Source organism: Podarcis bocagei (genome assembly GCF_964188305.1).
Source record: "Podarcis bocagei genome assembly, chromosome: 17".
Lineage (NCBI taxonomy): Eukaryota > Metazoa > Chordata > Lepidosauria > Squamata > Lacertidae > Podarcis > Podarcis bocagei.
In genome coordinates, this window is record NC_138143.1 from 11107289 (window position 1) to 11123111 (window position 15823).

The 15823-nt window shown below is 45.6% G+C and overlaps 3 protein-coding genes and 1 long non-coding RNA gene across 9 annotated transcripts in view; 3 read left to right on the top strand and 1 right to left on the bottom strand.

Annotated features, from left to right (window-relative positions):
- Positions 1–15823, bottom strand: part of RASAL3 (RAS protein activator like 3) — a 150999-nt gene that overhangs the window by 85908 nt on the left and 49268 nt on the right. The gene's annotated exons all lie outside the window — the stretch shown is intronic.
- LOC308577075 overlaps positions 1–15823 on the top strand; it is a 137359-nt gene that overhangs the window by 53858 nt on the left and 67678 nt on the right. The window lies entirely within an intron of this gene.
- LOC308576891 (uncharacterized protein) lies at positions 4428–10428 on the top strand. Its single transcript, XM_081176946.1, has 2 exons — positions 4428–4573; positions 9332–10428. Exon 2 carries the CDS (start codon positions 9519–9521, stop codon positions 10362–10364), a length of 846 nt encoding a protein of 281 aa, XP_081033072.1. The 5' UTR covers positions 4428–4573; positions 9332–9518; the 3' UTR covers positions 10365–10428.
- The window catches only part of CYP4F22 (cytochrome P450 family 4 subfamily F member 22), a 39121-nt gene continuing 36188 nt past the window's right edge, over positions 12891–15823 (top strand). For 2 of the 3 annotated variants that reach the window (XM_081176576.1, XM_081176577.1), the window contains exon 1: positions 12891–13026. In XM_081176576.1, the coding sequence (XP_081032702.1) occupies positions 12932–13026 (95 nt within the window). In that variant the 5' untranslated portion in view covers positions 12891–12931. Of the gene's footprint in view, positions 13027–13255; positions 13387–15823 lie in introns of those variants that run through there. The other variant, XM_081176578.1, reaches the window with a different exon arrangement.

Here is a 15823-nt window from a genome sequence, read left to right on the forward strand (position 1 = left end):
GCTCCACTGAGTTCAATGGGGTTACTCCTGTTCCAAGTACAGAACTGTAACCTTAGGCAAATCAGATGTGACAGAAGCACAGTTTCAGAACAATGAATCAAAAACATAGAAAATTACAGAAAATAATTCTGATTTCTGAAGCCTTAGAAGCCTACATAAGGACAGACATGAACAAATCTCAGTCAATTATATGGCCTACTTTAAATATTCTTTTCTTTTATTGGTTTTTTTAGACTGTGTCATAAGTAAAATAGAGTTTAGATGCTAAATGTTAAAGGAACCAATAACTGTTAACTTTAAAACATGGCTCAGTTCTTGGAACAATAAGCTTTTCCCTACAAGAACAAACATTGATAATATATATTTACAGTATTTATCGGGATTAAAGCTTGGACTGATATATGACTCCTGCATTAAGCATCCCATCTGAATTGTAAGAAGAGTCACAAATTACTCAACTGGGAGATCAGTTTTGGAGTTCATAGTCCCACTAGAGTTATGCTGGAGTTGGGTATATGGGCCAGATTGATTTCCTCATTCCCCATTTTCTTCTCACAAAAACTCTGTGATATAAACATGAGGCTCATCCAAACTTACCTTTGCACTGCATTTCCAGGCACAGATCCAGACTTTCCAGACCCCCCCCCCATTTCCCCTTAAAAACCCAAAGGAAATAGCAATATTTTAGTTGTCTTGTGAAAAAGTCTATGGAGTCTATAAAGAGTCTGAAGGTAAACAAAGCACCTGGATGGATCGGATGACCTTCTAACTAAACAATGTAAGACTCTTATAGATATTTCGCTTATTTCTAGGAATTAATCTATTAAATGCATGTCTGCAACAACATCCCAGTTCCAAATACTTGGAATGAAGCAATGGTACATGACACCAGTCAAGCTTGCAAAAATCTATCATTTGCCCGATAATAAATGTTGGAAATGTAAAGAAACTGAAAGTACATTCTTTCACCTTTGGTGGACGTGCCCAAGGATTAAGGCTTTCTGGGAGATGATCTATAATGAAATGAAAAAGGTATTTAAATATACCTTTCTGAAAAAAAAAGAGGCCTTTCTCCTGGGCATGGTTGGCCAATTGGTGCCAAAGAAGGATAGAACTTTCTTTATGTATGCAGCAACAGCAGCAAGAATACTCATCGCGAAGTATTGGAAGACACAGGAGCTACCCACATTGGAAGAATGGCAGATAAAAGTGATGGACTACATGGATTTGGCAGAAATGACTGGCAGAATACGTGACCAGGGAGAAGAGTCGGTGGAGGAAGACTGGAAGAAATTTAAAGACTACTTGCAGAAGCACTGTAAAATTAAGGAATGTTAAAACAATGTCTGATGGAAAATAAGTAGTATTGGTAAAAAGATTTTTAAGAAAATGTAAATAAGGATTGATAAATGGAAAATTGATATTTATAATAGGTTAATATATTGAGTGAGGATAAATGCTAGAGGGTAAGGACTTGCTGAATTTAATATTTGAACTGGAATACAAAATGGGAGGTGTGAGGAGGTCAAGAAACTAGTGAATGAAGTATAAGATATGAAAATATCAATCTTTTTTTTTGCTTTGTTTTTTGGTTTTTCTTTTCTTTCCTTCTTCCCTTCCCTTCTTTTGTTAACTGTTTTTTATTGTGTATTTTTTATATGTTTTGTTTTTGTATTTTTTCTTTTTTTTATTTTTGTAGTTTTTCTTATGTTTAAATTGTGAAACTTTTCATTGTTTGTGAAACTTTGATAAATATTATTTAAAAAAAGGAAAAAAAGAAAAAGGGAAACCCCACAATGACGAAATCCTCTAGCTGTACAATTGTCAAATCAGGTCAATAAGATCTTTATAATTAGTAAAGTTTACAAAGTAAACATGCTAATAGGACACTGGGCTGTATTGCAGGCAGATTACTCCTATAGTAACCCTATTCATTTGTTACTTGTGTGAAAGAGTAATGCGAGTACAAAAAGACTGTGGGGTTTTTAGATTGCATAAAACATAAGAACCCTGCTGGATCAAGTAGTAGATAGGTAGCCGTGTTGGTCTGCCATAGTCAAAATAAAAAAATTCCTTCCAGTAGCACCTTAAAGACCAACTAAGTTAGTTCTTGGTATGAGCTTTCGTGTGCATGCACACGAAAGCTCATACCAAGAACTAACTTAGTTGGTCTTTAAGGTGCTACTGGAAGGAATTTTTTTAGCCTGCTGGATCAAGTCAGAGGCCCGTCTAGTATTGCATCCTGCTCTCAGAGTGGCTAACCAGGTGACTCTGGGAAGCCCAGAAGCTGGACCTGGGTGCAACAGACCTCTCCCCACTTGTGATTCCCAGCCACTGGTATTCAGAGGTATACCTATGGCCATTGATGCATGGGGAATCCTACACAAGTACAGCAGGCTCCCCACTGCAGACCAAACACATGGGAAGCCACAAGAAGCCACATGACAACAGGGTCTACATGGCTAGAGCTAAAGGTGTGCCTCTGCACCCCTTTGTATTTGCATAACCCCTTTGTAAAATGAACAGATGCAGAAAAAGCCTTTGAGCGTGTCAAGTGGTAATGTTTATTTCAAAATGTTCAGCAGCTTATCTAATGTAACAGCCACAAACCAATATAAACATGGCAGTAGACAGGCTTTTCTTTTCTTTTTTTACTCTGTTTGCAATTAACTCTCAAACCAGTTGCAACCTAATCAAGTTCAGAAGTAATTGACAAACTTTAGACAGCTATAATTCAGAATTTCCTTGTATAAAAATGATTTGGCGATTTCTTTCAAAAACATGACAAAAGCAATCCTAGAGGTCTTAAATTTAATAGATCAATTAAGCAAAGTATCAGAGTATCACACTAATAAGGCAAAAAACCAAACTAATCTGGGGGTGGGAACCGAAAATTGTTAAGTGCTGCAGTCTTAACTTTGACTAGAAAATACCTTTGTATCTGTGTAGCTTTGAATATGAATGATCTATGAACAAACACAGTTTTTTATAGCTGTCCAGGATCCTTTCAGAGCATTTTCTTAAATCAGCTGATTCCTTATTTACAAAAGTGTCCTGAATTTAAAATATCCTGGTTAGGTAACATCGCAAAGGTAGGGGGGTCAACTATTTTCCCATGTTTCTTTTTTAATTTCTGAAATGTTAGCATTAAGAAACTGGCAGAAAATATTGAGCCTAGTTTGGATGCTAGCTTTCCTTTTTTTGAATAGAACAAAGTTCATGTTCTGGAACAGGACTTTCCATCTCCCCCTTTTCTTCGCAGCCTCCTGTGCCTCCATAAAAATCACTCATTCACAGAGCTGGCATCTTGCCAGGATTCTGCTTCAGCGTATTAGCCCTCATCCAGCCCATCACTGACTCCAGACACTGACTCCACTGGTCCACTGATTCAGATGTTACAGAGAATGAGCAGAGTATCATTAGCACACTAGTGACACTTTGCTCTAAATCTCCTAATGGCCTTTCTCAAAGGTTTCAAGGGCACGTTTAAAAGCTTTGGGGACAAGATTGGACCCTCAAGGACCTCAAAGCACAAATGCCAGGAGACCAACAGACACCAAAGCCATTCTCTGTCAATGGTCCAGCAGATAGGAGTGGAGCCACTGAAATACAGTGCCACAAATTAGTGCCCACAGAGTCTGATACTGGAGGATGCCATGATTCATGCATCAGAAGCTGTTGAGAGATCAGGTAACAGAAACAGGGTCACATTCCCCCTGTTGTGATAAAGGTGATCAAAGCAGGCCTAAAGCCAGACTGAAATGGGTCAAGATAATAGCATCTTCCAAGAATATGTTTCTCTTTACTTCTGAATAAGTAAGGTAAAGGTAAAGGACCTCTGCATGGTTAAGTCCAGTCAAAAGTAACTGGAGTTGTGGTGCTCATCTCGCTTCATGTCAAGGGAGCCAGCATTTGTCCACATACAGCTTTCATGGTCATGTGGCCAGCATGACTAAACCGCTTCTGGCGCAACAGAACACTGTGACAGAAACCAGAGCGCATGAAAACGCCATTTACCTTCCCGTCACAGCAGTACCTATTTATCTACTTGCACTGGCGTGCTCTTGAACTGCTAGGTTTGCAGGAGCTGGGACAGAGCAACGGGAGCTCACTTCGTTGAGGGGATTTGAACCGCCGACCTTCTGATCGGCAAGCCCAAGAGGCTCAGTGGTTTAGACCACAGCGCCACCCACATCCCTTCTGAGTAAGTGATAATAACCTGACTCAAGACATCTGGGATCAGAGAGGAGTGTTGCTTTTTCAGAGGGTGTGGTCAGCTATTGCATTTATATGACCTTCTGACTGAACATAGTGGTGATCACTCTCGTCTTGCTACAGAACAGCCTTTCACATGCAGACACCTGTACTCCCAGGAGCCATTGTGTACCTCACAGTGAGGGGTGTGGCCTCAGATGGGCTGGTGATTATGCCTTTGACCAATGGTTTCTCACAATTTCCTTTCCCCCACTCCTATTGGCCAGCCTGCCAACCACTCATTTGCCTTGACATTTAGCCAGGTAGAGCTGGTTACTTTTGGGAGGTCTTGATGGGTGATGGTCATGGCTACCCACAGGTAAGAGAAAATGAGATTACCTCAGCATATAGATTTAAGAGGAAGGTGTGAGGATGAAGGGCAGAGAGGACAGCTCTAGAGATGGGTATTGGCCCAAGAATTAGGCAAGACTCTTCTCAAACTTTATGATCTTTCATTGGCCGTTATGTTTTAGTCAAGAGCTAGCACTGCCCAGTCCTTCAAGATGATCTACTTTGGGGGTCTCAGTGGGTCTAGTCAAGCCACGTTCCTAGGCTTGCTTACACAACCAAGATTCAGAGGTGGGCTTATCCCAGATTGAGAGCATACCTTTTGGAGTGTTTGGTATAAACCCGTTTGCTGACAATCTCCAATTATTTAGAGGGTATGTGTCCAGGGGCGCCGACTTATAAAAAATATTGGGGGGGGCCCATACCGGGGTCCATACTGGCGGCAGGATGGCAGTGGTGCTTTTGCATGCAAGAACCGGCCTGCCCTCCCCAGGCTTTGCGCCGGGAGGCGGCCACTCCCTCCTACCAACGTCACCTTAGCCGAACCCAGAAAAAAAGCCCCACTCCGGCGGCGGGAACTCCCGTCCCCTCCATTCTCCCCTCACCCCGGTCCCTCGCCGGCGACGAATACGCCGTTCCTCGGCCCCGCGGCTCCATTCCTTTCTAAAGTCCCGCCACTGGGGGTCTTCCTCTGACTGACCGACCTGCCCGCCCCTTCTCAGGAGCTCCCGGTCACTTTGGGAGGCGCGCGCCGGAGTCCCCTGCGCGTTTTTTGGCAAGGTGCCTAATAATTTTCTTAAATTATTGGGGGGGCAGAGCCCCCCCCAAACGAATTTTTGAGGGGGCTCGGGCCCCCTCAGGCCCCATGGAGTCGGCGCCTATGTATGTGTCCCCAGAATAACAAGCCTAGTTAGGTAGACATGCACTCCAATAATATTTATATGTGTGGAAGGTTGACCTTGACTGATAGATTTTCATACCCATCATGTGCTATATTTGGGGTTTATGAAGGACTCTTCCTACGCAGTGAAACTGGTTTGTGGTTGGGTGCTAGACAACCTAGAACTGAGATCCCTCAGCATGGTTTTTGGAACTGTGATCAGATACCTAGCCTGATGTTGTCTGTTTAAGCTGTTCTTTGCTGTTTTCCTTCCTGCTTCTCCGATGTGATAGAATGCAGGAGGATGAGTTGAATGGCTTTGAATGCCTGCAGTGATGTGGAGTGTTATGTCTGGATATCAAAACAATCGTTGCATGCATGAAGAACGCAGGCGATGGTTGCACCAGCAACTGAGCTTTTCTTATGGCTCAGAACCACCAGCATGGAGCAGATCCCATGGGATCCTGTGGAATGCACAATACACCTTACATAAAAAGCACTGGTGCCATTAAGTTTAGGGATAAGGTCCGGCTGCTATTCAAGGGTGGAGAGGCATGACACTGTTGTGACTAATGGCATTGTGTATCTTGGGCACCATCTCGTTTGAAGGAGGACATTGCAAATGGAACATGGCCACATCTTTCCCCAAAGAAGAGTGTTTGTAACCTTATTACAACCCTGTCTCCCCAGCTTTACAAAGCAGCCCATTCAGACTAATGAAAGCAAGAATAGAGTTTTCATCCACACAATAATCACCACTGCTTAGTAAGGATTACCTGTGAGATTATAGTGAGAAGAGTTAAATGATCCTTATTTATAAAAGGATTTCCCAGTTTTTCCCTGTTCCCCAGCTCTCAGGGGTTACCATGACAAAACTCTAGCTTTAAGCATCAATTATTGTAAATAAGATGCCTGACCAATCGCGAGACAGATGGATATTCCGTTTCGTACATGATTCTAAGCCCTCATTTGATATCCTACTTCCTTGTGGATACACAGTCAGATGTTGCTTTGGGTTGAAGTATGATTCGTGTTGTCCTCACAGAACAGGTGCTTTCTGAGAAGTATACAGTGGTGCCTCGCAAGACGAAAAGAATCCGTTCTGTGATTCTCTTCGTCTAGCGTTTTTTTCGTCTTGCAAAGCAAGCCTATTGACAGATTAGCGGATTAGCGCTATTAGTGGCTTTTAGCGGCTTTTAGCGGCTTATCAGCTTATCGGATCAGCTGATAAGCGGCTTAGCGGCTTAGAAAAAGGGGGAGGGGGAAAAACCCGCAGGAACTCGCAAGACATTTTCGTCTTGCGAAGCAAGCCCATAGGAGATTCGTTTTGCGAAGCACCTCCAAAACGGAAAACTCTTTCGTCTAGCGAGTTTTCCGTCTTGCGAGGCATTCGTCTTGCGGGGCACCACTGTAATTGAAGGCCAGAACCACCCTAGGAACAAGCATTCTCAGAACATGAATGGTGTTATTTCAAGTGAGTGGAAAACCCATTGCCTGGCTTAGCTTCGAAAAGCCAGTGTGTCTCAATTACTGCAACTCCTTTTTAGAGCCCGAGTCTTGCTAAGATGCCAGTCCTACATCCTGCAGGATATCCTGTGCTTAATCGGAGAGGCACTTGGGCAATCTGTTGGGGAGAAGCACTCCGCTTCCTTGAGAGGAACCAGGAGTTCACACCCAGAATTGGAAAATGTTTTCCCCAATGATACAGGTTGCTCAGAGAGAGGGTGGCAGGCCTGGACATGACCTGGAGCTTTAAGCCAAATGCTAAGCGTATATATTTCAATGTCCGTGCCAGATGGTTTCTAACGTCATGCAAGATAACAGTATTCTTTGGCAGTCATCTGAAAACATTGTAGCAGTGCACGCTGCCTTGAACTTTCATGCGTAATTGCAAAGATTTACATAATTGTACATTGAAAGAAGAGGATCGTTCTAGTACACAGTGACGTTATTCTAGGTCTTGCCCCTGTGCCAAAACAGCTCTCCTTGTCTCTTCAAGGAATTCCTCACCCCCACTGAAGAAAATTCCTGAGCTAGTTTAAATCACCTAAGTGCTGAAGTCAAGGCTCCTGGAATAGGTAGTGGAAAAAGGCAAGCAAACTCACACTGAGTTTTGCAAGCTGTGGCTAGCTTCTCTCGCCACAGCTTGGCAAAGTGTCACTGGAAGGGGGGGTGCATTTGAAAGAGAGAAAAGAAACAGAACAATCCAAGCTTAGGGGATCTGTGGCATCAGAAGTGCTGCCACATCAGCATGGGCATAACCTGATTCTCCTGGATCAGGCCAGACCCCATATTTCTCCACCTTTAACGGTTGAGATGGATCATATGACACAAAATAAAGTTTAAGCACCTAAGAGCCCACTTGGATCAGTCCAATATCCTATCTAGTCCAGCATCCTCTGCCCTTAGGTGCCAACCAGAAAAATACACAGAGACCATGAGTGCAGCAACCTGCACTATTGTTCCCCAATAACTCAGAGGCATGGGGTAATTAAACGAGTTATGGCCAATTCACAACATTTGTGAAATCAACAACAGTTTGAGCTCCTATTGTGAATGTTCCAACTTAGCGTTCATTTCATAATACATCAGGTTTGGGTTTTTTGTTGAGTTTTGTGGTATTTTATACATACATCTTTTTGTTGTTTTGTTGACAGTTCTAATATCCACCCCTAAGCTTGGTTTCACCGCATCCTTTTTTTTTAAAATGAGAACCAACAAAGCACAACGTGTTAGAGCTGGAAAGAACATCGCAAATGACTTGGCCCAGCTAGAATTGCTCTGTTATCCTTTATATAACACCAGGAATGTGCCTGGCTCTTGCCACATAGTTAAAAAAACAAAAGGCAAGTCCCTCGCTCTGATCACTCACAATCTACAATTTGACAGGAAGCAGTGGCGTAGCGGGGGTGCAGGGGGGGGGCCGGCCGCACTTGGCGCAACATCTGGGGGTTAGGGTTAGGGGGCGCAAATCCACGGGTTAGGGGGCGCAAATTACTTGCCTTGCCCCGGGTGCTGACAACCCATGCTACGCCACTGACAGGAAGGAAGAGAGGAACCAAATAAAACCAGCCAATCAGGTGTTACCTAACAGACTCGTATTGCACTTTGAACAACCGAATGCTTCCTGACCTTTGCAGTTTATGCTATTGATTCAGGGCAGGTCACATAAGGGCAGAATCTCAAGTTCAATTGAGAGGTAAATTCACAGTTTGTCAACTGAAGATGTCTCCAAATAGCAAAGGAACCAGGAAAAGGGTGGAAGGGAAGTCATATGGTACAGTGGTACCTCGGGTTAAGTACTTAATTCGTTCCGGAGGTCCGTTCTTAACCTGAAACTGTTCTTAACCTGAAGCACCACTTTAGCTAATGGGGCCTCCCGCTGCCGCCGGTGCACAATTTCTGTTCTCATCCTGAAGCAAAGTTCTTAACCCGAGGTACTATTTCTGGGTTAGCAGAGTCTGTAACCTGAAGTGTATGTAACCTGAGGTACCACTGTATATGTATACAAGCTGTATTTGGTATAAAGTTGTAAGTGGGGGAGGGGGAGGTGGCTTAAATATGCTCTCTGTTCCAGTTTTTGAAAATGCAATTTTTTTTACAAAAAAAAAACCTCTTTGCCAAACTGTTGCAGTTGTTTTGCAGAGTTTTGCAGCAAAAACGCTGCATTTTGCTGCACCCCACCAACCCAGCAATCAGTACGCCAACCCGAGGTCATAGCTATCACCTTGAAACCCAGCGTTGTCTGATTCATTCCAAGCCAGTGCCAGAGTGCAGCAACGGTTTTGCAGCAAAAACCAGACAATTGACTGTCATCCCTTCACTGACACCAGATCCTTCTAATCTGCTTGTGATTAGTCTATGCCCGCTCGCAGCTGCAGGATTAACAGAACTGCTTTCATTTCCCAGGGATAGTGGCAGAGGCACATTGAAACTTTGGAGCAGCTGCGTCAACTGCTTGGTGTTGGCATAAAACCCGATCCCTCTGGGTGTCCTGCCGCTTGGGTTTCCCTGGAAGTGAAGGAAGGTGCCCAACCCAGGGCAGCCTTGGAATGCTGTCCAAACCCAACTTGTGCCACCTCTGTGGAAGCACAAAATGGTTGCTCCGCCACCAGGCCTCTTTCCCACCAAAGCCCCGGCCTCAGGGGAGAAGCAGCAGCACAGGACTCTCCGACCCGAAGCTCAGATATTAGACGTCTCCCATGCTGCTTCAGTACTTCCCATGTCCTGCTCCGAGGACGACCTCTCCTCTTCCTCCTCTCTGGTCTCCAACCCCCGCACAAGTCCTACTGCTAAGAGCATGAGTACATTCCCCATGCAGAGTGAGTCCTCCAAGTCCAGCTCCCTCACCGACGATGCCATCAGCTTGAAGACAGTGAGCAGCCTCAAGTCAGGACGCTTAGGCCCAAGCAAGGCCCAGTCGCAGAAGTCTTCCTCTCAGCTCTCTTTGACTCCAAGCAGGAGTACAAGTTGCTGCATCCTCTCCCGTTTCCCAGAGGATTGGCCTCCTCGGCCCAGAACCCCACTTTGTGCAACGCAAGAGGCCGGCTGCTCCACGCCACCTGGCTCGCTAAAGTCTTCCTCCTCCTTGCCAGCACCCAGACCTCTTTGCCTTGGGGTGGGGGAAAGGCAGCCGAGGGACAAGGAAGAGAACTTTGAGCAGCAGCTGTCCCACATGGAGGCCAGGCTGAAGGCTGTGCAGGAGCAGCAAACGCTGTGGCTGCAGGAGCTGGTGCCGGCTGTGCGGCGCGTTCGCTCGGAGCTTGCCAACATCGGTCAGAGCCTGGGCAGGCTAGTGCAAATGTTTGAAGCTCAGGTGCCCGCCGGCCCACACTTCCATGCCACACAGGAGAAGGGAGCGGCCAAAGGTGAGGGCAGCAGAGCAGGAGGCAAGCACCTGTTCCACCCCATCTTCACCCATCGCCCCTGCCAGGAAATATAAAAGGAACCCCAGCCCTGTATGGACGCAGAGCAGTTTCCATTAAAAACAGAACAATGGTTTCAAAGTTGTTTTGTGTTGAGTGACACACTTACCCAATACATTGGTACCTCTGGTTGCAAACGGGATCCGTTCCAGAGGCCCATTCACAACATGAAAAGAATGCAACCCGCAGCGGCACGTCTGCGCGCACACGGGTTGCGATTTGCCGCTTCTGCGCATGCGCGTGACGTCATTTTGTGCTTCTGCCCATGCGCAAGCGACAAAACCCGGAAGTAACCCTTTCCAGTACTTCTGGGTCGCCACAGGACATAACCTGAAAGAACGTAACATGAAGCGGACGTAACATGAGGTATGACCGTACCCTCATGCTGTGGGAAAGAGGAAAATGAGGAAGGGGGTACTAAAGGGATAAATGTAAGGTTCTGCACTCAGGCAGGAAGAAGCAGCTGCACCAATATAATATTGGGGATACCTGGCTTGCCAGTAGTACATGCGGAAAGGATCCAGGGGTCTTAGTAGGCTGCAAGTTTAACATGAGTCAATTGTGTGATGCAGCAGGAAAAATGCAAATGTTATTCTAGGCTGCATGAACAAAAGTATAGTGTCCAGATCAAGGGAAGTACCACTTGATTCTGACTTGATTAGACAATACCTGGAGTCCTGTGTCCAGTTTTGGGCATCACAGTTTAAGAAGGATATCAGCAAGCTGAAATGTGTGCAGCGGAAGAGGACCCAGGTGAGAAAGGGTCTAGAAACCAAGCCTTATAAGAAATGGTTGAGGGAGTTAGGTATGTTTAGCCTGGAAAAGAGGAAACTAAGAGGAGATCTGATACCCACCTTCAAATATTTAAAGGGCTTTTTGCTGCCCAACTCCCCATGGGAATCTGAGTCCCCTAAGTCCATGATCGCTCAGAGGAGGAGGGATGGAGGCAGGATCCAGCAGAAAGCAAGGGAGATATTTGTTTTTCTGTTGCAACAACGTTCCTTTCTCTCCTTCCAAGGAGAGAGAGATCCTGAACAAAAGTGTGCAGGAACCTTTAAAGACTTTTGACATTGTGCAATGTCAACCCCCTTAGTCCACCCCAAAATCATCACACATACATCATAGGAGGCGGGTCTTCAGCAGAAATCCTGTCTGCCAGGATACCTGATAATGGTCGCTGGCTGCATTACCTGGGCAGCTTGGCCATTCTTTTGTGATGGTAAATACTTTAGTTCCTGAATCCAGGTCACAGGCTCACCCTATTCATAAACAAATATAGTGGTACCTTGGGTTACGTACTTAATTCGTTCCTACTTAATTCGTTCCGGAGGTCTGTTCTTAACCTGAAACTGTTCTTAACTTGAAGCACCACTTTAGCTAATGGGGCCTCCCGCCGCCGCCGTGCCACCGGAGCACAATTTCTGTTCTCATCCTGAAGCAAAGTTCTTAACCCGAGGTAATATTTCTGGGTTAGTGGAGTCTGCAACCTGAAGCGTATGTAACACGAAGTGTATGTAACCCGAGGTACCACTGTACATCCTTAAGACAGGATTTGTAAGCGAAAAGACGATGGGAAGGATTCTGCAGTGCTGGTTTTGGTTTTTGGTCTGGCTGGCCTATGTGCTCCTAGAAGTGGTAAAGGGTCTTCGATGTTTCCGAAGAGACGGTGCAGAAGCAAGCCAGCCCTCAGGAAATGGTCTGTATTTGAAAGGGTCTGTTTATTGAGAGCCCGTCCTTAAAAGTCACTGTAGCCCTATTTTGGGCCGTATCATGAGGGAGGAATTTTACCTTGATTATATTTTCTGCTGTCACGAGGCCCCTGGTGACTATTCCGATTTTTTTGGGAATATTTACTTTTCTTTGAGCATATGATGGGTGACCTCTATTTGTGGGAAGTATTGTGAAGACAAGTTTGTGATTATTTAACTTTAGCTTCCAACAAGTCTGTGTTGTTTTATCTTGATCCTTTTTTGTTAAGTTAGGGTACACGGGATTTCTTTGCAATGTCAAGAGAAGGGTTGGTTGCATGGGAGCAGGAATTTCCTTTGGTTTTCCTATTTCCCCACTGTGTGTGAACTGCTGGGGCGCGGGGCTTTTCCTCAGAGAAGGCTTTCCCCATTTGCCTCCCTTACTGCAGAGCAATGGCATAGCGTGGGGGGGGAAGGGGGGGCCGGCCGCACCGGGTGCAACATGGGGGGGCGCACTCGCAGCTCTCTGCCCCCTGCTAAAATCCACGGGTTAGGGGGCGCAAATTACTTGCCTTGCCCCGGGTGCTGACAACCCACGCTACGCCACTGCTGCAGAGGAATATTTGAGGACATTGGGAGAGTCAAAATGGCTTCAGGATTGCTCACCTGTACAATTTCAGACACGTGGTTTACATATTTAGATATGTGCGCATTCATGAATATTCATTCTGTATTTGAAACCTTTGAGTTTTTACAAAACCAGAAAGAAATGTGGGGCAAAGGGGAGTGTGGATGAGCCTGGAGATGGGTAAGGCCACACGGGGGCAGAAGCGCTTCATCGTTGCTCCGCATGGAGGGGCGGGAAGAGGGGAGGCGGAGATGGGCGCCTGCTGAGCATGCTCAGGTGGCTCCCGGCTCGCTTCTCACCTGCGGCACAGCACAGAAAGAGACGGAGTAGAAAAGGGGAAGGGGAGCGCACGCGCGAGGCCAGGTAAGGAAGGAAAGCCGTGCGCTGCAGGGGGACTCTTTGGAGAGAGATGCTTCGCCCCCGCTGAGCTGCCGTCCGCGTTCCTCGCGGGTCTCCAGCCATTCCGACGAGACACGTTTTCTGGCTTTGGCAGCCAAGGTCCTGCGCCAGCTTGCAGCAGTCCAAAGGGCATTCTCTCGCCCTCCGCACCTGCTTGGCTGCATTCCTGGCACGGCTATCTACCTGCCAAAGCAACGTCGGGAAAGTGGCCCCGGGCAAGGCGGAGCGGAGCGCAGAGACCCCCGCAGGGGAAGGGGGATCGGGAGGCGCTCGGTCGGTCGGTTGCTGGGTTTCCTCCTGTGCGTAACGCGGAGCGCCTCGGAGGTTTGTGTTTTAGAAAAGAAAGGGGAGATAAATCGTGTAAGCATGCAATCAAGGGGAAGTAAATATTGCAAAAAGGGCACAGACATGCGCCCCCATGGGCGTAGCCAAGGGGGGGCTGCTGCCTCCCCTAGATCAACAAAAAATATGGAAAAGCATTGAAGGTACTTAATTAACTGAGGTCCCCCCTCAGCGGAAACCTGCCCCCCAACCAAAGCCTGCCTCCCCTAATGTCCTCTTTTGGGGGTATATTTACCCATGATTTCCCCCAAAAAGTACCCTACCTTTTAACAACAACAACAACTATTATTATTATTATTATTATTATTATTATTATTATTATTATTATTATTATATTTCATACCCCACCCATCTAGCTGGGTTTCCCTAGCAACTCTGGGCATCTCCCAACAGACTATTAAAAACACAATAAAACATCGAACATTAAAAGCTTCCCTAAACAGGGCTGCCTTCAGATGTCTTCTAAAAGTCATATAAGTTGTTAATTTCCTTGACATCTGATGGGAGGGCGTTCCACAGGGCGGGCACCACTACCAAGGAGGCCCTCTGCTAAATGTTGACAAACCAAGCTGCCCTTATTTTATTTTATAATTTATTTTTTTCAGATTTTGAAATTTACAAACAATTATCAACCAGCATAGAAAGAGAATTCCGAAGAATCTCCTGGACTCCCCTTTGTGGATCCCAATATTGACCTTTTCCTCCTGCATCTTGTCTATCAATCCAAATTTATTAAATCTCCATTACAACCGTAATTCAACATTAAACCACAAGTGTTTATTCTAATCCTACTAATAACTTTAATTGTTTACAATGGTTTTTAGGGTAAATTACATCTTTTCCCCATTCCTTATTAAAATTTTGGTCTTTCTTCCTGATTTCTGATTCTTCTGGTCATTTTTGCCATTTTGGCATAGTCCATCAACTTAATCTGCCACTCTTCCCTGGTAGGGACTCCGTCTTCTTTCCATCTCTGGGCTAGTATCCAGTGCCGGATTTATGTATAAGCTAAACAAGCTATAGCTTAGGGCCCCACTCTCTTGGGGCCCCCCAAAAAATTAAAGAAAAAATACCTGGATGTACGTTTCCAAAATATAAGATAAAAACAAATAAAATAAAACCTACATACAGCAACAGTGTTTTGTGTTGTGTATGGACCTATTAGGTCCATAAATTACCATATAGCATATATTCAACACAAAAAACAGCAAAGATTTGTTGTTGACAAAGGACAGCTGGACATATAAAGGACCTCATTACCTTCAGTAGCTTAGGGCCTCATCAAACCTAAATCCAGTCCTGCTAGTTACATCCGAGCAGCAGTGGTCACATACATAAATAGTCTGTTCTGATCTGTTGGAATTTTGGCACCTAGAAAAACCAAGCTGCGCTTGTGGCACAGAAAGAAAGTTGGCTGCCTTCGTTTCCCAACACTTTTCTAGTGGACACAGTCTGGCCACGTCTTCCTGTCAAAGGGCTAGCGCTCTAAAAACATGGACCCTGACCTAGGAAGTGCAGTGAGGAAGACCAACACACTCACTCTGGCAGAACGTATGAACTTTGGCAGACCAGAGACGGCATCATCTTCATTTAATCCCTATATGTGCATACTTTGGGATGTGGATGGGGGGGGGGGAAATCAAGTGATAACGAAATGCAAAAAGTACAGTCTCTGTGTTTGTTCTCGCTATATTAAAAGAACAAATGGGCACCAATCTGCCATCAGAAATGGCAACATTTCTTTTAAAAAAGAAAAGTGGGAGGATATCTCAGTCTCCCAGGACACTGTCTTGGAATTTGCAACCTTCTCAAAAAAAAAAAAAAAGGAATACCAAAGTGAAGGAGGTAGGGAGAGAAAGAGAACAATGGGTCCAAATAGGAAAAAAATAATTGTGGTTTATGAGCTATCTATGTGACACCCAAGATGCCCATATGGACCATTCATAGCAGTAGTCATGAATGCAAGCATTCTAGTGTTTTTCTTGTTCATACCAGTATCTGGATTGCAGACTGTTGTCTTTAAACCCTATGGAAAGAATGTGCCTAATTGTAATGGGTGGGGCTTGCCACCACAGGGGATGCGGTCTAAACCACTGAGCCTCTTGGGCTTGCCGATTGGAAGGCTGGCGGTTCGAATCTGCACAACAGGGTGAGCTCCTATTGCTCTGTCCCAGCTCCTGCTTACCTAGCAGTTTGAAAGCACACCAGTGCAAGTAGATAAATAGGTACCACTGTGGTGGGAAGGTAAATGGCGTTTCCGTGCACTCTGGTTTCTGTCACAGTGTACTGTTGCACCAGAAGCGGTTTAGTCATGCGCTGCGCCTCCCTGCTGTCCCCCGAGCTTGTGGGGCTGGCCGATGCCTGCGGGGCGGCAGGCTGCTATCCGCAGCGTGGGGAGCCTTGCCGGGAAGTCCGGCAA